Source organism: Triplophysa dalaica, chromosome 14 (assembly GCF_015846415.1).
Source record: "Triplophysa dalaica isolate WHDGS20190420 chromosome 14, ASM1584641v1, whole genome shotgun sequence".
Taxonomy (NCBI): domain Eukaryota; kingdom Metazoa; phylum Chordata; class Actinopteri; order Cypriniformes; family Nemacheilidae; genus Triplophysa; species Triplophysa dalaica.
Window position 1 is genome coordinate 10,701,379 of NC_079555.1, and position 24,833 is coordinate 10,726,211.

General features: G+C 42.2%; 2 protein-coding genes across 2 annotated transcripts; both read right to left on the reverse strand.

Moving 5' to 3' along the window:
* Positions 1–1,694: 1,694 nt before the first annotated feature.
* On the reverse strand, positions 1,695–23,737 carry alx4b (ALX homeobox 4b). Its single transcript, XM_056766269.1, has 4 exons — positions 23,428–23,737; positions 16,095–16,405; positions 6,172–6,300; positions 1,695–4,172 (listed from the first exon to the last, which is right to left on the reverse strand). The coding sequence occupies exons 1-4, from the start codon at positions 23,735–23,737 to the stop codon at positions 3,855–3,857; spliced, it is 1,068 nt and encodes a 355-aa protein (XP_056622247.1). The 3' UTR covers positions 1,695–3,854.
* Positions 17,404–19,676, reverse strand: LOC130435563 (uncharacterized). The gene is made up of 2 exons (XM_056766270.1): positions 18,677–19,676; positions 17,404–18,538 (listed from the first exon to the last, which is right to left on the reverse strand). Exons 1-2 carry the CDS (start codon positions 19,004–19,006, stop codon positions 17,879–17,881), a joined length of 990 nt encoding a protein of 329 aa, XP_056622248.1. The 5' UTR covers positions 19,007–19,676; the 3' UTR covers positions 17,404–17,878.
* Positions 23,738–24,833: the final 1,096 nt, after the last annotated feature.

The window sequence follows — 24,833 nt, forward strand, 5'->3', positions numbered from 1 at the left end:
CCCCAATACATTTATATGAGATGAGACGTATAGGCCTATCAGTGATGATCGATGATCTTATTTCTAATAATAAAAAACAACCAAGGCCAAATTATGACAAACAGAAACGATTCATTACATTAGAAATTGTTTTATAACATCTTCTTTTTATTGGCACGGTCCAGTTCAAAGTCGTTATTGCCAAATGTAACTATTTGTGGAGCTCGACTGTTGTCTGCCATGTTTGGCGCAGTTTAAGTTGTCCAGCTTTAAAGGCACAAGCGCTGATTAGTGCTGCTGAGTCACAATAATTATTTTTAAGACGAATATGTAACTTCATTAAAAGTTCAAGTCATTTTCGAGTCTTCCACTTTAAGTTAAGACGAGTCTCATGTCACTTGCTCTCAAGTCAAAGTCAAGTCATTTTTTACATTAATCAAGCAAGTCGCAAGTCATGTGACTCGATTCTCTCACTTCTGTTATAGAGTGAAGCTGTTTTTAACAATTTCTCAATTTATAATCTTAAATATAATAAGAAGAAAATAAAGCATGATTAGAAATGGACACAAAGTTTCATTTTTCACCAGTCTTGAACTAGACTAGTAGACCTCTCATACACAGCAGCACAGATAGACTCCTTAAACACCCAGAACCTTTCATTTTTTTTCTGTTTTTAAAATTTAATTGATCAAACAACCAATGCATCAAAATACGTTTTTACAGAGCCTAAATCCCCTATTTGTCGTAATATCTTTTAGATTTTGCATTTTTAAAAGAAAACAATTGTTATGCCTCATGGAACATTTGGGAAGTCCAGAGTGAAATAGCAAAATAGAAAGCATCTTTTTACCATACTCCCTTTTTTCTCAATCATAATCTCCTTTATTTTAGTCTCCTGGCAGACCTTCAGTTTTCTGTTTGTGCGTGTTTGCGATGAAGAGTGTTTAGGAAAGCCTGAGGGACCCAAACCCTGCCAGAAATACAGAAAGAGGGAAGAGATCAGACCGTTCACAGAGTGAGAAATCAGGCTGTGTGAGTGCCAGACATCTTCCCTGATGGATTCATCTTGGAGAGTTCCAGCCTCATCTGGAAAGCTGTCAGGTCCCTATGGAGGGTTTATTGGGTGACAAGCATTGTGCTGGCTGTCTCCTTTCAGCTCTGGATGAAAACCAAAACTCTTGCACAACTGAGAAGAAGAGAAAGTTTGTTCTTTAGTCCTGTGAAATATGTTGAATCTTGGCACTGTGCCTGTGATTTGCTCATTTTACGCAGTGTGTCCATTTAGTCCATGTTTATGTTTTAGAAGTTTGGTGCTGTCTATTTATTTAGAGCACTTAAAAGCTTTTAAGAATGTTTTAATACGGCAATGGGGACCGAAAACTTTCTAGAATTGTGTCAGCCATCATTGCGAACTGCGTTTGAATGAATCTTGCATATCGTTGCTGTCCTTTTAAACCTCAGTTGTCAAACATCACAGTTTTATAGTAAATGGTAAAAAACACTGTACTTTTTAAATGATTAAAAGTGTTGTCAAAGTTGACAAGCACTTTTTAATACATTTTAATGATTAGATATAATACAAATCAGAGATTTGGAGATACAAGGTTTCAGAAGGACAGCAGCGATGGGCATTTTAATTAATGGCACTATTACTTCTGTATTTATTGATCAGTATTCCATACATATGTTTAGCAGCTCAGAAATAGATCATTTTCCTTCCTTCTTTATATACGCCATCAAAACACACGTCATTTGTGAATTTAATATAGACCCATGTTACAGACAATATGACGTCAAACTTCTGAAGTATGTTCAATAATGATTTAATCAAAATTTTACAAATGAAAATTAGTTATCAAGAATAATCACAACATTCATCAAACACACATAGTATGCAGATTACCATATTATCCAAAGTTGCTGACTTACAAACAAACAAAAAACAATGAAAATATACATTGAATCTACATGTCTTAGTAGTATTTAAACTGAGGAAATTATAGATTAGCAAGGGGTCGATGCTTTTACAAAATGATCTATATCCTTCCTCACTGAGTTCTGTCTTCATCCTTTTGATGTGATAACCAAATGACTTTTAGACTTTACATTTAATAAAACTCAAGGTGCAATGTGCTGCTAATTTAATGGATTTTGTAAGCTCTTTACTGTATTGTTTATATATATTGTGTATATTTCATCCCAACTAAAGAGACTATGACTAACAATTGAAAATGTTTTTTTTAAAGATAAATGGTAAATTTTCTCTTTCAGAGCATTATTGGCAAGTAAACTATAATGGCACCCATTCAATGGTCTCTCCCATCATCGAATCAAGAAAGCACGGAGTCCTGGTTTACAAGAAGCAGGGCCTTTGGGTTTTGATTAACCCAGCCTGCACACCCCATGTATGTTGCAAGAGAAACTGACCTGGTGCAACGGTCCTGATGCCTCATCGAGCCAAAACATCAATGAGGTTATAATTGTGTTTCGGCTCAGCTCGTGTCCCAGTGATACAAAACAAACACAACATTACAACATACTGTATATGGAAACATTGTCCTGTAACCTCTAGTTTTCAGAATGGTGGCTGTAATTCAATCGAGTATGCCTGGAACTTTAGCAGAGGACATTTTGTGTTCTGGAATAAGTAGAGCATAGAGAACATAAAACAGGTATGTTCTTCACAGATCTGGATCAAACCCTGGCCTATATACTGTAGAATAGCTGTCACTCCATTTGAGTTGCAAGGAGACAAGGACACAGTGGGTTTGTGTCCTGTCTGTTGGTTGTGTTGTTTGAGAGGTGTAGCTGTTGAATCTTTGCTCCCAATCAGTAAGGGAAGTACAGAGACAAGTTTTAAACAATTGTTTCTGATGGATAAATTAGGAACAAGCATTATTATAAAAAGCCTTTTGATAGAGCTAAAGTTATTATTGTTTTATTTGTAATTTAACAAATATATATATATATTTTTGGCAATTTTATATGTGCTTATGGCATATTATCATTTATGTTTTTATTTTTTTAAATTGCAGTATTATTTAATTGAAGTTATAGTAAAGTGAGATATTTTGAAGAATGAAGGGAAAAAACTGTTCTGGGGAACTTTTGACTACCATTGTAATGTTTCCCTATTATGGTAGTCAGGAGTGGCCAAGATGTTTGGTTACAAACATTCTTTCTTGGTGTTCATCAGAACATATTGATACAGATTTGGAACAACTCGATGGTGTGTAAATGGTGACAGAATTTTTACTATTTTATTTTCTGTTAATAATTCTAGTGCCTCAGCTTAAAATTATTTGAGTTCATTGCTGAGGCACAATTCTAATTTCATAAAGAATATTTAGTTTTAGTAAACTGTAATAAAATGATTGTATAAATGTACTTACAATATCTGCTATTTTATGCGTTTAGGTTTTTAGATTGAATGTAAAGCATTCTGATGCAGCAGCAGTTGTGAATGTGACTACAGGAATCATGCAAAGAGTATTACCACCTGTTGACTAAACACTGCCACTACTGGGATTCCAACACTCATTTATTCATAACCCAAGGTGTGGTAAAGGCAACATTTGTTCGAATGTCCATTTGGGCATAAACAGTTGTGCATACTGTTACCTTTTTTCAAATGTGGTCCATGAGAATTCGGTTTCATAAAGCAGTCGCCATTTTGTAACTGCTCCATCAGATCTCTCACATTCTGTCTTGCAGCATCATCTACGTCCTCTACAAAATGTTCAATATTAAAGCTCTGTTTATTCGCTGCTGTTTCTCTGGTCCATATTGGGTCCAGATGGCATAAACTTTCACCTCATTAGTGCTGACAGCTCATGGCTGAGGTTGTTTGCTCTTTTGTGTCCCAGATGAAGGCATCATGTGGCCCATGAGATGGCAGCGCTGTGCTCCTTTGCTTTCATACGCAGGCTGGCGATGCTGGAGGATTTACGATCTGGATCAACGTTGAGCTCAAAGTCATTAATGGTGGCACACGCCCCCGGGTTGCCGAAAAGACCGCCCATGTGCGTTTGTCCCATGTTCCCATCTGGGCTGGGCATACCCAGGAAATCAGACATGCCGCTGGCAGAGTGAGGGTGAGGGATCATACAGGACGCTGCTGTCTCACAGGGTACCACACATCCAGGCACTGGTGACGCCGCGCTGCTTCCACTTAACCATGAAGGGTTCTGAATCTAGAACAGATGCACAGAGGTATGTTAAAGGAAACAGTTCACCCAAAAATGAAAAGTCTTTATTTTATTACCCCCGAGTTGTTTCAAATCTGTATACATTTCTATGTTCTTATGAGCACAGAGAAATATATTTGGAAGAATGCTTGTAACCAATTGTCTTGGCCACCATTGACTACCAAAGTAGGAAACATTACAATGGTGGTCAAAAGTTCTCCAGAACTAATATTTATAGATTATGGTATTTTACTTTAGTTTAGTTAACAAAGTTTGACAGGCAAGACACTGCTGGCACAACATCACAAACAAATCAGTCAAACAATAACATACTCAAAACACCTTTTGTATTTTGTATAAAACAAAATAATATACGTCAAACATCCATTAATTATTTGTAACACAATTTAAGAGCACGAGGGATGAAGGACAGTTCATGCTTTTTTGTTTTACTCCTGGGCACAACAAATTCCCTGTGCTGGCGTAGAAGATAAGAAGGTGTTGGAGCCACAGTTGAGAAACAATGCAGTGCTGATCTGTGGAAATCTGGCAGTTGAGAGACCATTAGACCTGGTTGGTTGTAAAATATGAACAAGAGCGCAGTGTCAGTTGATCTATTCGCCATGAAGCCAAGTTGCGATACTTCAATTTTATCAGCCACATCTTCCTGAATGGCAATTCCTTCCCCAGATAGCTTCTTTCCATTGTTGTTGCACGTATTATAGATATCACTAGCACTTGAGCTAGCTCCTCATTAAAGCTCTTTAGTACGCAAAGAAGATTGTCAACATTTCGATTTCAACCTTTATGGTCATTTAACCTGCTTGTTGACTGGTTTTATTTATATATATACACATAGCAACCATGTTTTGTCTGATTTATTACAATTTGTATTACAATAGCTTAACTACATCATGGTTTAACTGTAGTTAATCTAACGAAACTATGGTCAATTTGTGGCTCCTGTGCTTTATTACAAGTTAAGATGCCCATTTCTGAAAATATAAAAGGAATTTAAATTATAGTTGCAAGCATTGGATTCCTATACGATGCCTAGCCTTTCGATTCCAATTCTCAATCAATTCCGGTTTTCGATAATCAGGACCGGACGCCCTTGCTGCATTCAGTTTATGAAGTTTGGTCCTCCTGACCTCCTATACTGAGAACAGGAACATTACGTTGGACAACTTACAAATGACTTCTTCCCTAAACAGAAAAGTATGGCTCACATTATCCCATACACCCTTATACTGTCCTATTGTCTATAGACATTGCCTCATTCTTGTCTCCTTCCATCCCCTTCACAGATTTAAACCATCGTTTAGGCTTAGTACCTCGCAATTCCTCCACCCGTGGTTTCTTTGCATTCATAATTTTTTTGGCAATAATTGATTTTAAATTCTTATAAGATGATTTATCACCATAGCAGGTTGCACACTGATCTTTAATCAGAGCCTTGATTTGTACAGTCATCCATGGCATGTCATTATTTGGGATAGAGATTTTCTTTAGGGAAACGATTTGATCCAAAATGGAGCTAATCATGGAAGTGAAGGAACTAACCTTAGCGTCAGGGTCCTTGGACTCGTGAATGGGAGAAATATCTGTAGTATTCAAGAGAAGGGCTAGTCTGCATAAATGTGTTTAATAGGCTTAACAGGCCATTCTCCAGCATTTAGCAGAACAGGATCAAGCTCAGAAGATCCAATAGGAGGCAAATGCTCGGGTGACTCATACATATAGGAGATGTTAAAGATTGAATCTTATTGACTGTCTTTCCTTGTTGCTCTAACCACAATCTGTTTCAAACCAAATCTTCTACAGATGGTTTCAGACTTATACTTATTATTATCCCCAAGTATGACAATAGCGACCTGCTGGTAAATGCATTAAATATTTCTGAGACAGTGATCCAGGTACTGGGTAAATAATAAATCAGGATGTGCCGTTCCTGAGGATTGCGGTGGGAAAATACAGCAACACAATTCAAACTTGGATCTCTTACTTGTGCATAAGTTTCTGCTTGTGTAAGTAGAGGCAGTTCATAGGCCGTTGAGAAGTGCGACCGAACTTGCTGCATCTGTCCAAATCGTTCTCTTTTCCTCCATTTAGCACGGCGATTCTGAAACCACACCTAAGGGAAAACATGGTCATGCCATCAAATTTCTGAAATATGAATCTGCGAAGTCCAAGATTTGGAGGTTATTCAATATAAAGCTTTGTAACGTAAATATGAGGAATTGCATATTCTGTTGTTCCCAGAGAAATGAATAATGTTGCTTAGAGGTCACTCTTTATCGCTCAGGAGATTCGATAGAGTTCTCAGTTGTGTTATCAACTTATTGTCAGGTGTTTCTCCTTAAACTTTGAAGGAGAAATAAAAATAGAAACAAATGAGACAATTGGTAAAATACACTTAGAATGTGGATTGTATAAATAACGTTATCTGCATTTGGGTTCTTTTTTTTAAATCTTCAATAATATTGATTAATGATTACAGACATGCCACATGCCAAAATGACATTGTTGAGATATCTACAGAAACTCATTTGTGGGATTTCTGGGTTTTCATCACAAGAGAAATATCTGAGACACAGGAGACTTAAAGGTCAAGTGTATGAAATTTAGCGGCATCTAGTTGTGAGGTTACGAACTGCAACCAACGGCTCACTCCACCGCTCCTCCCCCCCCCCTTTTGGAGCACTACGGTGGCTGAAACAGAACTAAGATGTCCTTTTGATTTTGTGGAGATTTTTCCGAAAACGCATTAAGTCGTTTTGGGCTACTGTAGAAGCAACATGACAGGGACCCAAGGTGTATTAAGATAGAAATAGCTCGTTCTAAGGAAATAAAAACATCCATCCATCCATCCATCCATCCATTTTCTACCGCTTATCCGAACTACCTCGGGTCACGGGGGAAATAAAAACATATTTATTCAAATATCAATTTTAAGGCATCCACAAAATCAGACAGTCCAGATATAACTAAATGTTCCCGCAGTGACTAACATTGTAAAACCAAGCAAATGCAAAGTCATAAATCACAAGGTGCACTGTATGAAAGCTCTGTGCTGACTCCTCGCTCTGACCCCTTTAATGTGCTCTCCACACTGTGCTATTTATGTATGCATTTTAACTCTTCCCTGCCAACACAGGTTGGATCTGTGCACTTTGATAGCTGTTCTTCTGTGTCTCCTCAGCCAGCAGTTTCAGTCCTGCTCATGTCTGGAGCAAGGCCAACCTCATCAATCACAACGGGGCCTGGTCTCTGAACTGCTGTAAGCACACCATGACCCAAACCAACAACATCAAACCACAGCATCTGTAAGCTTTCTCAACAGTTTTGATATTTTATGATTTTCGGATAATAGCGCTTTTCTTTTAGTATCCAGCTTGTTCTTACAGTAACAATATTAAACTCCGAAAAAGTTTTTTCCAACGTGGACCTGCCAAGTTTTTTCCCCCAACTATATCCAAAGTGGGTGTAAAGGGATAGTTCACATCAAAAATGAATGTTATTCCATCAGTTATTCAACCTTATGTCAATCCAAACCTGTATCACTTTCTTTCTTCTGCGGAACACAAAAGATACATTGGAGAATGCAACCAAACAACATTAAACCCCATTGACTTCCATTGTCTGGACAGAAAACCACTGCAACATTTTCCTAAATAATTTGTTGTGTTTCCCAGAAGAAAGAACAAATGTCTCAACTCTGTTTCAGAGTTTATCCAAAAGAAAATAAGATGTTTAAGGCTCAACAGTGGGATTATTCTTATGAGAAGCAGTTTGGTATTTTAGGGTCATGTCATTTAATGATATCTAAATTACATTATAATCATATCATCTGTTTTCAGAATATGATCCAGGTGATTATTCTTCAGAGTAAACTGAGTTCCCTTTCTGTCGGTCTCTCGACGTTGTGTCGAGAACGACAGATGGGGTTCGCCCTTGAGAACCAATCAACTCTGACTACTATAGAAAAGGCCAATGAAATTTGGCGAATGCAATTTGCATGCCGGGCTCCGCCCCCGGAAATCCGGTATAAAAGGAGGCCGGCGTGCAGCATTCACTTACCTTTTTGTTCTTCAGAGCCATCGCTCATGAGTACAACTCAGGATTCAATCCTCTACAACTACACGCTGGTGCTACGACGTGTTACAGCGGATCGTCCCTTCCTGCAGCGACCTTCCCCTGGGCGTCTCGGCGGTTCCGGAGGTGTTAGAGATTTTTTCTAAAAGTCCTTTTCAGGACTGACTGAGCATTCTCCAGCGCGGCATGTCCCGCTGTTCTCTTGGGTGCGGCACCCTCATCGAGGAGGGGGATGGACACGATCGCTGCATTAGGTGTCTGGGCGTCCAGCACACTGAAGCAGCGTTCGTTGACACATCTGCCTGCACTGCGGGCAGATTGTCATTCAGAAGTTGCGGTCACGGGTGGCTGTCTTCCTACGGGAACCAGCCACCATTTCGTCTGCTACCCGGGCTGTGACATCTGTGGCTACGGCCCCGATGACCACCCACGTTAGCAGCGTTAGTGATACGGGGAACTCTGCGAACGTAAACCCGCCAGCCAAGTGCTCACGGGCCGATCGCACCCCGATTCGCTCTTCTGAACGTTCCCCAACCGGCGGTGGCATACCGTCCGGATCCTCACGCACACACTCGGAAACGATGTGTGACGTAGATGAGATGTCGCTCGCAGCATCGGAGGGAGACTGGCATCCGACTCTGCCGAATCCAAACTCCACCCCCAGCGGTCGAGTTCAGGAGGAAGCAGAAGTGATGTCATCCGTGCTAACCCGGGGATACGTGGTTCCCGAGGTCGGTGCGCGGTGCAAACCGCGCCCACCCCGGGTGCCATGTTTTTCCCGGAGGTGCATGAGGAGCTGTGTAAAACTTGGAACGCTCCACTCACGGACCGTTCCAGTGAAACCAGCTCCGGCTCCCTTACTTCCCTCGATGGTGAGGCAGCCAAGGACTGCGTCGAGATCCCCCGGGTGGAACGTCCGCCTGCGGTGCACCTGTGCCGCGGACGGCTACCACCTGGGGGGGGATCGACCACTCCTACCGTCCAAAGCACGTAAGACTTCGGCATCACTGGTGTCGAAAGCTTGCGATGTTGCGGGCCAGGCTGCCTCCTCTCTCTATGCCTTGGCCATCCTGCAGGTCCGCCAGGCCAGGGCGTTGAGAGGGCTCCACGAGGGTAAGGCCGACCCGGGTATAATGCAGGATCTCCGTGCCACCGCTGACAGCGCTCTACGGGCGACTAAGGCGGCGGCACGGGCCCTGGGTCGGACGATGTCCACGGTAGTGGTCCAGGAGAGACACCCCCGGCTATACCTTGTGCAGAAGAGTGACAGCAAGGAAGTCCGCTTTCTTGATGCACTCATCTCGCAGGGTGGGTTGTTGGTAACACCGTCGAGGACTGCGCTCAGCAGTTTTTTGACGGCGAAGCAGACAGTGGCAATTAACCACATTTTTTTTCACGCCGCGACTCGGCCGCCTACAGGCCTCCGAGATCTCACGTGACGTCTGCTTCCCTGCAACCCAGGACCCTTTCGGCATCGGCTCCGGTTCCTGTGCCCCCACAGGCGGCACCCCGGAAGCAGAGGTCGAGGGGGAAACCTCCACCCCGTCAGCAACCTCCTCGCGAGAAGGGACACTGACGGGAAGACCCCAGGGAGAACAACATCGGGCCCGAACCTTCACAGCCACGGCTCTGATCGGTCGGTACGGGACGACTCCTGCCTCGTCACCAAAGCCGGGCCCTTGTTAGGGCTTGGCGCCCACTTACTCACTGAGTTTTCTGTTCTCCCCGGGTTTACTTGCAGCCGATCGCACACTCCACTGGACTGTGCTCGGCGAACCGACCTCACACCCTGGCGAGGCGTGAGGTCGTACACATACGACAGCGTCACCACTCTCAAACCGACAGTGCGTGCCGTTGTCCCGCCAGGCAGGTAAGCAGGCGGAGCAAAAACCTTCCCTCCGGGGACTCCCCGCGACATGGTTAGCTCCGCCAGCCGACGAACCACCCCCCGTGGGAATGATGAAGCAGACCGTCCCCTTGGTCACCCTGTCACAGTCCCTGGGAGCTCGAGAGCTGCCCACACTGTCTCGCTGGCTAATGAGGGCGGTCCGTCTTGGTTACTCGATCCAGTTCGCCAGAGACTCACCCAAGTTTCGGGGCATCATCTCTCCCTCTGTCAGAGGCAGGGACGCCTCCGTACTTCGGGTAGAGGTCACCACCCTTCTGGCAAAACAGGCATCGAGTTCGTCCCTCAAAACCAAGATGTTCAGTGGGTCACCACCCGCACTTCATCGTTCCCAAGAAAGACGGCGGGTTGCCCCCAAAGGCTGCGTACCCTGAACAGAGCACCTTCACAAGCTGCCATTCAGGGTGCTCACACAGAGGCGCGTCCTGACATCTATGAGGTGTCAGGATTGGTTCGTGGCAATCGACCTGAAGGACGCTTACTTTCATGTCTCGATCCTCCTCGACACCGGCCGTTCCCACGGTTCGCGTGCGAGAGGCGGGCATATCAGTACAGAGTCCTCCCTTTCGGTCTGTCCCTGACCGCCCTTTCTCCCTGAGAGGAGGAAGGCGAGCGGGTACTAAACTATCTCAGCGACTGGCCTATCTTGGCACACTCGCGAGATCTGTTATGTACACAAAGGGACCTGGTGCTCCGGCACCTAGGTCGATTGGGACTCCAGGTCAACCAAGAGAGGGGCAAGCTCTCCCCAGTGCAGAGCATCCTCTTTCTCGGTATGGAACTCAACTCTGTCACCATGTCGGCACACCTGTCCGCAGTTGTGCCCAACCAGTGTTGAACTGTCTGAAATGAACATTTTAGGCAGACAGCGGTCCCCCTGAAACAATTCAGAGGCTCCTGGGACACATGGCGTCCTCGCGGGCTAATACCCCTCGAGTTGATGCACATGACACCGCTCCAACACTGGTTTCAGAGTCGAGTTCCGAGGAGAGCGTGGCACACCGGCAGCAGGCGCATGGTGATGCCGCCCTGCTGCCGACGCACCATAACCCCTAGTCTTTATGACTTTTTCGACGGACTCAGGTCCCTCTGAGCAGGTTATGAGGCAGGTCGTGGTGACGACTGAAGTCTCCCTGCAGGGGTGCGGTGTAGTGTGCAACGGGCACGCAGGTGGGGTGTTGGACGAACCCCCGCCTGCGCTGGCATATCAATTGCCAAGAGTTGTGGGCTATGCTACTTGCACTGAGCAGGCTACGGCCTCTCGTGCGAGACATACACGTGCTGTTCCGAGGACAGCACTATAGCTGTAGCGAATACAGATCGTCAGGGTGGCGTTCGCACACAGCAGCTAAACACAACTTGCTCGACGCCTCCTCCGGTGGAGTCAACAGGTGACTCGTTCCCTGCAGGCCACACACCCCGGGCAAACTGAACTAGACAGCCGACGTGCTTTCTCGCCAGTTTATGCCTCGTGGAGAGTGGCGACTCCACCCCCGTGCAGTCCAGCTCATTTGGAGGCTGTTCGGGTAGGCCCAGGTCAAACCTGTTCACCTCCCATAACACCACCATTTGCCCGCTTGATAGTCCCTGCCCTCGGCACGGATATCCTTGCGCACAGCTGGCCGCGGGATGGGCGGAAGCACACCTTCCCCCCCCAGGAGCCTTCTTGTACAGACTCTGTGCAAGGTCAGGGAGCAGGAGCACCAAGTGTTATTGGTTACACCACACCGGTCTAACCGCACTTGGCCTCAGAGCCGATGCTCTGGATAGCGACTCCCCCTGAACCATTCCCCTGACAGAGGACCTGCTCTCTCAGGGGAAGGACACGTTCTGGCATCCCAGATCAGACCTCTGGAACACCCATGTCTGGTCTCTAGACGGGACGAGAAGATCCTAAGATGGCTACTCCCCCTATACGGCTGAGACCATCACCCAGGCTAGGGCCCCATCTACTAGGCGGTTACACGCCTCTAGACGGTGCCTCTTCTCGTCCTGGTGTCTTTCTCAACGAGAAAGACCCACTGAGGTGCTTGATCAGGATTGTGTTCCCCTCCTCACGAGACTGGAGACTAACATCTCCCTTCCACACTGAAAGTGTATGTAGTCGCTATTGCCACTCATCACGACTCAGTCGGTGGAAAGTTTCTAGGGCAACACGACCTGGTCACCAGGTTCCTAAGCAGCGAGAGGGCGGAATCCGCCTCATCTCCGCTCCATACCCTCTTGGGACCCTAAGTGGTCCTGGGGAGCCTCAGGGCCCCCCAAAGAGCCCCTCGGAGGTTCCGATCTTCCTCATAGAGTAAGACGGCCCTCCTGACGGCGCTCACTTCCTTCAAGAGGGTAGGGGACCACCGAGCATCCTCCGTGTCCCTGGATTGCCTTAAACTCGGCCCTGGAAACTCTCACGTTATCTTGAGACCCAGGCCCGGATGCGTGCCCAAGAAGTTCCCACTACTCCCTCCGGGGCCAAGTGGTGAACTTGCAGGCGCTCCCCATAGGGGAGGAAGACCCAACCCGATTAGTGTTGTGTCCAGTACGTACTGGACCGCACGCAGAGCTCTGAAGCTCTGACCAGCTCCGTGTCTGTTGGAGGACAGCAGAAGGGGAAGGCTGTCTCCAAACAGAGGCTGGCGCACTGGGTCGTGGACGCCGTTACGACGGCATTCCGATCTCAGAATCTCCCATGCCCATTGGCAGTGAGGGCTCACTCCACACGGAGTTTAGCCACCTCCTGGACACTGGCAGAAGCGCCTCTCTAGCAGACATCTGTAGAGCTGCGGGTTGGGCTATGCCCAAACACCTTCGCAAGGGTTAACAACCTTCGCGTAAACCCGGTGTCAGCCCACGTCCTGCGTGGCGACATGTAGGACTGGCATCCGGGGGGGCGTATGCCTGCGAAAGCACCTTTCCACCCTCTAACAGGTTGGGTCAGTGTGCTATTTACCTTTTCTTCTTACCCGAACACATCGCTAAGAAACTGGTACCTCACCAGCCTCCCTTCTTACCCAGACACTGGTTAAGAATAGGCATTCCATCCATCACCAAACAAGCACCCCCTGGGGGCTGGCTGGGCAGAGCAGCCTTCCCCCTTAGGCCGGGATACCATGTGAGCTATCACAGATAGCTCTAACCGGACCTAGTGCTACCGGACGTCTGTAACACCCCCTCCGTGGGCTGTTCCGTCTGATGTATCCTCATGAGAATGGTTCCCACTCCTGGTAACCCATGAGCTTCCCCAGGTGGGCCTCCACCTCGCGGTTAACTACTCAGTCCGCACGTTCCATGCGTTCTCCTCCAAGGACGAGACCATACCTATATCCACCATATTCCTCCCCACGGGTAGGAGGTGGCCTCTGTAGCGCTTCTCTGATTAAGAGTCGCGCTTACCCGGTGTAAACTGATCTGGACGGCCTCTCGCCTATAGAGAGCTAAGGCCCCGTCCGTGAAAGTTACCGGTCAGGGCTGTACCCATCTTTCTCCAAGAAAGCTCTGGAACCCCCCGACCACCACACTGGAAGGTTACAGTCTCACGAAAGCTTCGAGATGACACGCCCAGGCTTGTTACCGTCGCTTCGCTAGAGATTGTGACGCGATACAGCGTTGTGGCGTTTTCCATAGGCAACCCCATCTGTCGTTCTCGACACAACGTCGAGAGACCGACAGAAAGGGAACGTCTTGGTTACGTATGTAACCTCAGTTCCCTGATGGAGGGAACGAGACGTTGTGTCCCTTATGCCACGAACACGTATCGTATTCTGCTGCAGTTTGAGAGGTCTCAGGCTCTTCAGAACAAAGGTAAGTGAATGCTGCACGCCGGCCTCCTTTTATACCGGATTTCCGGGGGCGGAGCCCGGCATGCAAATTGCATTCGCCAAATTTCATTGGCCTTTTCTATAGTAGTCAGAGTTGATTGGTTCTCAAGGGCGAACCCCATCTGTCGTTCTCGACACAACGTCTCGTTCCCTCCATCAGGGAACTGAGGTTACATACGTAACCAAGACGATAATATTGATCAATGCTATGATTAGCATCTTTATGATGTAGTTTTGCACATTCCTGCTACAAGAATGTTCTGAGGATGAATTTGAGAATATGAATAGCTTTTCAATTAACAATTTTGAGCTAAGAGAGAATTAGTTGATGAAATCATTTATACATCAATTTTACAGCTTTCCTGCTTCCTTTCATCATTCCTAATACCCTTTTCCTCTTCTAACCACTTCTCTTTTTTCTTTTCCTTAAAATTTAAGATGAAATAAGGATGTTGGAAAGAGAAATAGGAGAGTTTTCAGGCTGGACGTTGTTTACGTTTCATGTTTAATTTCCTGTCGTTTAACCCCCTGGCTTTCCAGAGCCATCCCCCCCTGACTTCTCAGAGACCCACGGATAAGAGCGGCGGGTCTTGTTTGCAGGATCATAGACTGTCATGCACGAGGAAGCTTTGTGCCTGAGTCATAGCGACATATTTTGTACATTTTAGTTCCCTATAGGTGAGATAAGATTTGAGACATTACCAAAGAGCAAATCTCTTTTGAAGAACGTCATAGTTTATACATCATCTGAAAGCTTAATAAAATAGATTTTAGTTGATGTGTGGTTTGATTGGATAATATTTGGCCGCGATACAACTGTTTCAAATTCTGGAATCTGAGGTTGCAAAAACTGAGAAAATCGCCTTTGAAGTTGTTAATGACGTTTGTAATAATGCTTACTATTGGCTTACCACTGTACTGACATTGTGGAGAGTAATGATTTTTAGCATAAAAGCAAACCGATCATTTTGACCCATACAATATATTGTTGGCTATTGGCGCAAATGTTCCTGTGCTGGTCCAGGATCACATATAAGTTTAAATCTTGACCTAACATATGCTTAATAAATAAACCACAGGGTCAAAAAGTCAAAAGCCAGAGAGCATCATTGTGTGTTAGTATTTTATGAAAAGGGCATCTTGTTCTATAGATACGGTTCAAGAGTTATAGATGTAAATGTACTGATGGGAATGGGCGATTCCTGCCACTGAATTTTGCTGGGAAGGTAGAAGGTGGAGATTTGGCAAAACTTCCACACTTCCAATGTAAGAATTATTTACCTCATATAATCCGTAAATATGACCATAAAATTTAAATCTAATTCATTTCAGTACCGAGGACAAAGATGAAACATGCTCTTCGTAGCTCTTGTGCTCATATAGTTTCTATTGAAGTGTGTGGAGAAAATGTCATGTTTGTTCAAATAGCGAGACGGAGAGAGAGAGAGCAGGAAAGAGTGACAGGCAGCACTAAACAACAGCGCTGGGAGGGGCTCATCTCAATTACGTATGTCTGTGGGTATGTTTTTGAAATACGGGTCAAACCCTGTAGTAACTCAACAGAGTCTGCTCTGTGTTGTCAGCCTGCAGAGGTAATGAGACTCATGTGTTTGGGATAGTCAGTTCTGTTTGGACTCAGAATGAATGCAGTTATTTCACTGTACCTTCAAAACACGGCCAATTTCCTGACAATGCTTCATTCTGTGCGTGGAAATTGACTGTGGCATCTCAAACTGTTTTTTATTCCCCTTCAAAAGAACTTTGATGTTTTTTCCCTATTTCATAACATCAACAGAATTTTGAGGATTAATGTGGATAGGTGAAATACTGTGAATGGACTAGAATTGTATGGAAAGTTATAATGGCATCCCCTACATCACCCATATAGTCTATGGATGGCATTTATGTCAACTTCTAAGTAAGTGTACTTTGTGAGCTTTGAGTCAAAATTATTTTCTGTGGTTATTACCAGCAAACAAATTTCCATATTAAAAACGTATTCATTTCTAAACCAAACCGAGTTTGGAGCTGGATGTCCAACCCGTGAACTGTAATTTAAAAGAGATTCTGATGTCATTTTTATAAAAGTATACATTTGGTTTTTGCTAAACTGACCTGGACCCTTGCTTCTGTAAGATCTGTCCTCAGAGCCAGCTGTTCCCGGGCGTAGACATCTGGATAATGTGTCTTCTGAAACACCTTTTCCAGCTCCTCCAGCTGATAGCTGGTGAAGGTGGTACGGTTCCGCCTCTTTTTGCTTTTGTTGTTTTCCGCTTCGCTCTTTTCCAGATGACTGCCATGCTCGGAGACAGGGTGTTCATGTGGGCTTTTCACCCCGGGGTCTTTTACATCAAGGCAACTAGCGTCCATTACTCTGTCACCAGATTGAGGCAGCTCTGTGTCTGTTACTCCAGTGCCATCTTTACCTGGAAAGATATATATTTCAGTCTGTTAGTGGTGAAATGTCATTTTAACAAATTTGTTTATGCCATGTATGCCCTGAGAGAAAACAATAGCCTACTGATGCCTCCACACTCACATACTCTAACGTACTTACATGAATATTCTTCATTTAAGCATAAAGAGGGTTCTGTGTTCTCTTTAAAGTTGAACAGCATCTACTGTTTAACAAGCCTTTCTTTATAAAAAAAACATGTATCCTATTTTAGATGCCTGAATCTTTTTGAAACTACGAATATGGAGAGTAAATAATCAATGCGTGCCTGTTTCTAAAACTAACAAACTATGAAACTTAAAAACATTAAACACAGAAATGTGAGGTGATAGAATGAAAACATTTTGACACTGAACATGACCCAGCTCATATTGGCCAACCGGGGTGCAGCACTTTGGGAAATGACTTCATATTGTAAAAATCCCATGTTGCCTCAATGACCTCAAGGTTTCACTCAATTGAATAAAGTTACAGCTGAAATCATCATTCAGTCAAGATATCCACACTTCATTTCATTTAACCAGATCTGATACACATGCACATACTGTATTGGTTCCTCTTCTCACCTTACTCTCTGTTTGGCAGAGAAGTCACAGAAATAACTGTGGCGAACACTGTCAGTCCCACCCTGCTGTCTTCTTTTTTGGCTTTGTATAGCCTCGGTTTTGCTGAATCTGCCTACCAGCAATGTTTTTGAACAGTGCTTTTGCGTATTTCACATTTTAGAATCAAAGCTCTATGGTTTGGCTGACATTTTTGCATTGACAGCAAAAGTCTGGGTTTGATAACTATCCAAATGTTTAGAGTTTTCAGTGATGCTCTATGGTGTGATTTCTGTGTGCCATATGGAACACAAAATCTTACCATTTGCGTGTAGATACACATCTCACGAGATAATATTCAGTAAAAAATGTTGATCATTTATTATTACAGTTTTTCTCAATTGTTTACACACATTTTCTGAAAGCATGCCTCATATTCTCAGAACTCTACACACAAATCCAAAAAAACACACACAATGGGCAAAACCCCTCAGTTCTCCAGCAAAATGAAACTTTACATTCAAAACAATCTTATTTCTTCTCAAAATGGGATTTTGTTTTCAAATGACACACACAAACCATCATTTGTATAGACATTAATAAGAACCAGCTGAACACTGATGTGCTCAATGTAAAACACTATGATGAATGTAAAATACTTAATTGAATTAGGCCTTTTTTGGTTCAGTGTTACACTTACTACACAGAGTACAAACATGAGTGTGTTGTAAAATATTTGAGAATATTGTTTTTTACTGTAAATTTTATTTTATTTTTCTCGCAAAAACAATGTACACAGTGTACATCCCATTCCCAACCAACACAAAGTTGCACATACACTACATACAAAACAACAGAAGAATTTACTGTATACAGTTACAGTAAAAAACAAACAAAAAAAACTATGCTGCATCCTCTCTTCTGTTGCGGTCTGGCCACAGCACCTCATCCACATCACAAGCAATGTTTTCCCTGGCCAAGCAGCGGGGGAAATATCGCCTAGCATGGCGATTCCAGCCATGGAAAGCATCAGCTGCTATATCTCCACATGCGTCCTCCATTGCTTGGAGAAGAGGTATACGCGTTTGTGGATTTCGGTCATACACTTTCCATCTCCAGGCAGAAAAAAATTCCTCAATAGGATTGAGGAATGGAGAATATGGAGGGAGATAAGCAACTAAAAAGCGTGGGTGGGCAGTGAACCAGTTACGAACCAGAGCAGCCCTGTGGAAACTTACGTTGTCCCAAATAACAACGTACCTGAGCTGCTCTGGGCCATCTACCTGATCTGGTGGAATGAGTGTGTTGTGTAGGGTGTCAAGGAATGTGATCAGATGGGCGGTGTTGTAGGGGCCAAGGGTAGCATGGTGATGGATGACGCCGTGGTGGGTAATCGCTGCACACATTGTGATGTTCCCTCCGCGCTGGCCAGGGACTTCAACAATGGCACGCTGGCCGATGATATTCCTTCCCCTCTTTCGTCTTTTTGTGAGGTTGAACCCAACCTCATCAATGAAGATGAACTGGTGCTCCACTGCAGCCACCTCTAGCTCAAGGACTCTCTGAAACACACATGACAATTTCAGAAATAGACACGGAGTGGTCAATATTGTGAAGCACAATCATTATGATTACAATATTGAAATATGTATAATTTACTGTATACAGTGTTGAGAGTATGCATCAATTGTGGGACTCACTTGCACATAGTTATATCGCAATTCTTTGACTCTCTCTGAATTGCGTTCAAATGGCACTCTGTAGACCTGCTTCATCCTGAGATGATTTCTGCGCAAGGCACGGTCAAGTGTTGATAAGCTTACCCTATCAATATTTTGAAACATGTCATTGTTTTCTATTATTTTTCTTTGTATTTGCCGTAATGTTATGGCGTTGTTTTCTAGGACCATGTTTATGATTTCAGTTTCCTGTTCAGGAGACAGAACACGTTCCCGACCACCTTGTGTTGGTAATCTTTCAGTTCTGCCAAACAAATAGTAAAATACTGTAAATACAATGTAGGTATACATTTCCTAAATACTTAAAACATAATTTGCAGAATTTTTACAGTCCTACAGAACAGTACTCATTGAGTACTGTATTGATTTGCAGTACTGCAATTTTCTAGTGAGAGTAGATTTCTTACCTATTCTCATTTCGGAAAGTCCGGATGATGGATGCTACAGTGAACCTGCTCAAATGTGGCTGTACTCTTTGCCCAGCCTCCCTCATTGTTAGACCATGGTTGACCACATGATCAACCAAAGTGGCTCGGATCTCATCAGAGATTACAGTCCTTGGCCTTCCTCGTCCTCCTCGTCCTCCCCGTCCTCGTCCTCCCCGTCCTCCTCCTCTAACTCTCACTCCTCTGGCTCTGCCTCTGTTTCCAATGTTGGCATCCATTGCTCCAAAACAGAAGAGCTCACCTGTTGCCTTTTTATGCTAAAGCTCTGATTGCTAATTGTAAAACTGTGTGACGGGTGTTTGCCCTTGTGATGAGTCAGTGTGCATATTTGAATGGCAGTGTGTTCCTTGTGAAAACAAGATATTTTCTGCATGAAAATTGTGCCAAAAGCAGAGAATTGTGTGTAGTGTTTTGAAAAAAGTGTTTTATAGAACTGCAATTTGAGTGTAAAGCAGGAACTGTGCTTGTAGTTTAGCAGAATTGGTTCAGGGGGTTGGTGAATGAGTTACATGTTGTGGTCATTGTGTCTGAAGTACCAGAATTTGTGTGTAAACAATTGAGAAAAACTGTAAGAACATTGCTAAAGCAACATACAAGCATTTTGCCCGTGTCAGTTTGACCCTTAACTGTACCTCTGGAAGCGTTTAAAACTAACCAAGTTGAAAAACGCTGCTTGTATCTTCAAAAATACAAATCTCCTTGCTTGCTGGAACACAATCATCCCCGTAGACAAACACGTCATGTAAAGAATTACTTTATTCCAACACTTATTTTGCACATAATGCCATTTTACCAGTTTTTGTTGATGCTATAGTGTAAAAACAACGCTAAGGTTTACTTTTTAATAGGAGCATATTTATGAAGCAGTCAGTCATTCACCTGAGAGGACTGGCTCCATCCTAAAGGAGTCGGCTGACTCTTTGAATTAGCAGAGGTCAGATGTTTACTAGGGCAAGCTATGTAATCACTGCGAGGACCAAGGAGAAAAACATCAAAGTGTAATTTAACTGGCTGTAAAGCAGTAGGGAACCCATCACATTTTATAGAATGTGATAGTCTGGGTCAGCTCCAGCTATATTATAAGACACACTATAAATCAGACAAACAAAAGGGATTTGCATATTCAGCAATAGAGAATTCTCAAAACTCACACTTTTTAACGTTTTTAGCCAATAAATATAATTGTCGTGATGCAGAATATGTTTAGCTTCGTTTGACAACTATACTTACTATTTAGGTAAATATATGTTATCTTTAATTACGTGATTTAATCAAGTTAGACTTATTATAAATATTAAGCGTTCAATTATAAAACTAAAGGCAATTGATTAAATGTTTTATTAAGAACCTTGTCATTTTATTTCATGTGTGGGTAATTTAATATAATGTATTTGGAGGTCACAGGTATCAGTGGAGACAAAACTTCCAAGTGTGCCCATAAGATCAATGCTTACAAGCCGCCCAGGAATGTGGATTTGAGGCAAATCGGACGGTGTTTCCGTTAAATCTGACAAAAAACCTCACATATGAATTCCATATCCGGTGAAACCTAAACCTAGCCAGGTTTCTGTCACACAAATTTCACACCTAGATTCCTACTGTAAGTTTAAAGGAATACTTAATCCATAAACGAAAATTCTTTCATCATTTGCTCACCTCCGAGTTGTTTCAAATCTGTATAAATGACTTTGTTCTGATGAACACAGAGAAAGATATTTGGAAGAATGCTTACAACATAGTTTGAGTGAACTATCCATTTAAATAGCTCAGGGTAGGGGCCCAATGCAAATAATATTTTTATTTCATACATTGATGAGCTTTAAAGTGTTCTTCACGCAAGGATGTATCTGTTTAAAGTCTTGATATTGTATTTGTAAAGACTCATTATTTAGGTTTAGATTATTGTTATGATATATTGATCTTAAACATCTTGCCAAGTTTTACAGACTCCCTTAAACCAGGACTATGCCTTAGTTAAATTATAAGATTAAAGTCTCTCTTAGAATCCTTTAGCTTAAGGATGCAACAAAAGCGTAAACTATATTTCTTCTCTAGATATTTCTAGATTCTTAAAACAAAGCCTTGGATAAATAGCCCATCGTTTGTTAAATGTTGTTTTACTTATCCAGGTCATTTTGTAAGGAGAGGTTATGTAAACCAGTCCCTGCTTCTTGTTATGCATCCCCCAGCGGTACTGATGAGCAATAAAACATGAATGATTACGCTGGGAGTTCATAGCACACAATGATGCTCTAATAGTGCTCCAATCCATGAATCACTCTGTCAGAGACATTGATGTGGGAGCTCATTATGACCATTAATGTTTCCAAAAACTGATAATAAATCCACTGCTAACTTTACCTGGTGATTAACCTTTGTATTACAAATTATTTTGGAAATGGCATATTTACAATTAAACCAAAGGTCAAATTGCTCTTAAGTTAGTTATCATGAATAATTAGAAATGTTCCTGCAAAGTCTATTAACCTTGTACTACTTTCCACCCATGATAAAGCCACTGTTTCTGACTTTAGTTTCTTAAAGAATAAATAGTTCTCTCCTCTCTATAGGTTAAACAGAGGATGAAATGCAGTGCCCTAGTTTCAACCTTCTCTCTGTTCCCTTTCTAGACAATGGGCCTTCATGCTTGAGGCTTGCTTGATCTTACCCCAGACGTCTAGCATCGACCACACATTTGCTGCGATCATAGTGAACAGTACAGCGCTCATTCTCCTCATGCTTCAGACAGACACAACACTCACTGCAAATTAGATGAACACTCTATGTGCATTATATAACATTGACATAACCATGGATTGGTTACAATGTATCCATGCCAGCCTATTGACTTTTGTTTGTGAATGGCTGCAAAAAAAATATTAAAATGTTTAAATATGTATTATCCTTATTTATTTATAGTTAGACAGTACTACAACTGTTAGACAAAAGAATGGAATTTTAATAAATAAAATACAACCCTCTAGTGAAAAGAAATGAGTTAGGTAGCATACTACACTAGGCCTATGTGACCTTTACTATAGATAAGTATACAAGGTTTATAACATTTATGCTAAATAATCTTTAAAGACCTTTTCAGTGAAATAGAAAAAAATGTAGTTGTGTTTTAGATATATATATATTTTTTTATTTTTAGCATTGATAATAAAATTAATTATCCTTAAGAAACGTTAAAAGGTTGCATTAAGTTAAAAAGTTAAATGCATTCTCGCTTCGACACTCACACCCTATTGAACAAATACCAACCTAGATGTTTGTAAAATAGTGCGATCTTCGTCAAGATTACATTTCCAAAAATGCAACTTCTTGCTGACTTTATCATAACGCTTTCGATGTCAACACTTTTTTAGTTTATAAACACGGTGCATAATTCTTGACATTGGGATTTCTTTTTAACTAAACTTTAAATAAAATCAAATAAAGCCAAATGATTATAGGCTATAGGAAAATATAAAACAAAGTGATTTATGTCAAACTGCAGTTCACCCGTTGAATCAAATTAAACAGACTTCTCTAGAATTTTGAAGAGAAAGCATTGAAAATATGAAAAAATGGTTAAATAGGTTTATTGGGTTGTTGATATAACGTGTTCTCCTGTCTAAAGCCAATAATGTGTTATTGTAATAAATTAGACTACGTCAAAGAAACAAATGGTGTCCATTTTCATTGGCCTGCTGTGGTCAGTCCGTCGTAAATAACCCATGCCGTTGTTTTAAGGTGGAAATGTAATAAAGATGTTAGATTCCGCATCGCAGCACCTGTAGGCCGAACCTAAAACACTGGCCAAAAGAATGTCGGCTACATGTTCCAATAAATCACTCTGTTGAAATAGGAAAAATTCCTGAAGATTTTGACTCAACATTGACATGATAGGCCTACTTTTGTTTCCCTTTTATTTAATGTATTTTACCAACGATGCAGCTCGTGCGTGACAAAGCTTTTTAAGATATCAATTTAAAAATAATTTAATAAATGCGAAGTCAATTTGATTATTATCATACAGTATCCCAAAAATCTCAGGCTGATGGTAAACTGATCGAGTTTGTAGGCTACTTTACGGTCTTTGGTTTTGTATTCGATTGTAACTGTGGAAAGAAGACATTTTTATTCTTAGATTATTATAAGGCCTTCGGGCGGGACAAACATCTTTGAAGTGATACTTGCATCCTACTCATCACGCTATAATTTAGACGAAATCTGAATGTTAAGATAAATTAAGTGAAATGTAGATAACCATGATAAACTTACCATAGCAGGAGATAAGCGCGTCGTCCCGGAGTAGTTTGCTGTCCTCGGAGGGTGTTTTACATGTGGGTCTTTGCATAAAAAGATGATATTTGTTATAGATGCATTCGGCTGTGATATCCTGATAGTCTTGCTGGAAAGGACTCCGCGGCTTGTCCCCGTAAACTTGACCTTTCCCGGCTGGGAAAGTGGGGCTGTATTTCGAGTCGCTGTAAGGGTTGACCTGTTGAACTCTTTCCTGACCTGGAGTTGGTGAATAGTATGAATCCATGGATGTCATACCGTAGTACGACACAGACGTATCTGCGTTCATGCCGAGAAAAATCTGAGTCGAAATAACCTTACTTTTTTTGCAAATCTAAACGTCACCCTCTCCTCTCATTCATGGACGGGCATGCACTTTCTCACACACCCACAGGACGACAGCTGGAGTTAGTTAAAATGATTCAGATGTTTTCCAGAGACTAGGCAAAACGAAAGCTAAAAAGTCGCTTTATGGTTAAGAAAGATAGATATGCTTGGATGGAGGATGTTGCTGTGGCGTATGCACTGAAGCGATGGTCCCGCTTTGAGAAGACCATGCAGGCCGACGAGTTGCCTACAGGAGAGGAGCTTTTTACACTCACGTGGAGGACACAACGTATGACATTAATGCAATTAGGGACACACACACAAAATGAAAAAATATTTTGACATAAAAAGGAGCAACAAATTCATACTGTTCCATCCATCAAAATAAAAAGATCTCAATTCATGTCAATACATTCAAACATGAATTAACCTTATTCTCGTCGGGCAAATTGTGACTAATCTGAACAAAAAGACAAAAATCAGTCAGATATCATATTTAGAACAAAACATTTGTAGGCTGATGTTTTGTATGTCATACAAAGATTACATTTTTCAAGGACAAACAGTTCAAAGCAGAAGTTAGAATATCATAATGATAGCATTTTATTTCAACATTTTTAATTAGCCTATAGGTTAATTATTATTCAGCAGAATCAAAGATAGTGTATAGTTTAGATGAGATGTTTGCTTTATTTCAGTTATTATCTTCAATCGAAGATAATAGGTAAATTATTTATCGAATAATAGGTTTGATTAATAGAAATACACCGTAACAAATGGTTTCAGAGATTTTTACTTTATTTTATAATGTCCATCTAGCCGCAGTTTTTTACATTTTACAATGCGTTGATTTCTTAAATAAATTCAAAATATGTAGATTTTTGGTGATAAACGAATAACGTGTTAGGGAATTATAAGCAAGAAAACTTAAAAAAATCATAAATGATAATAAGTGGAGTTAACTCTCCATGATAAAACATTTGTGCTGTTATAAACATATTTTTTGCTTTTGACATTGGTTCTGACATTAATTTAATTAATTATGAATACATTTTAAA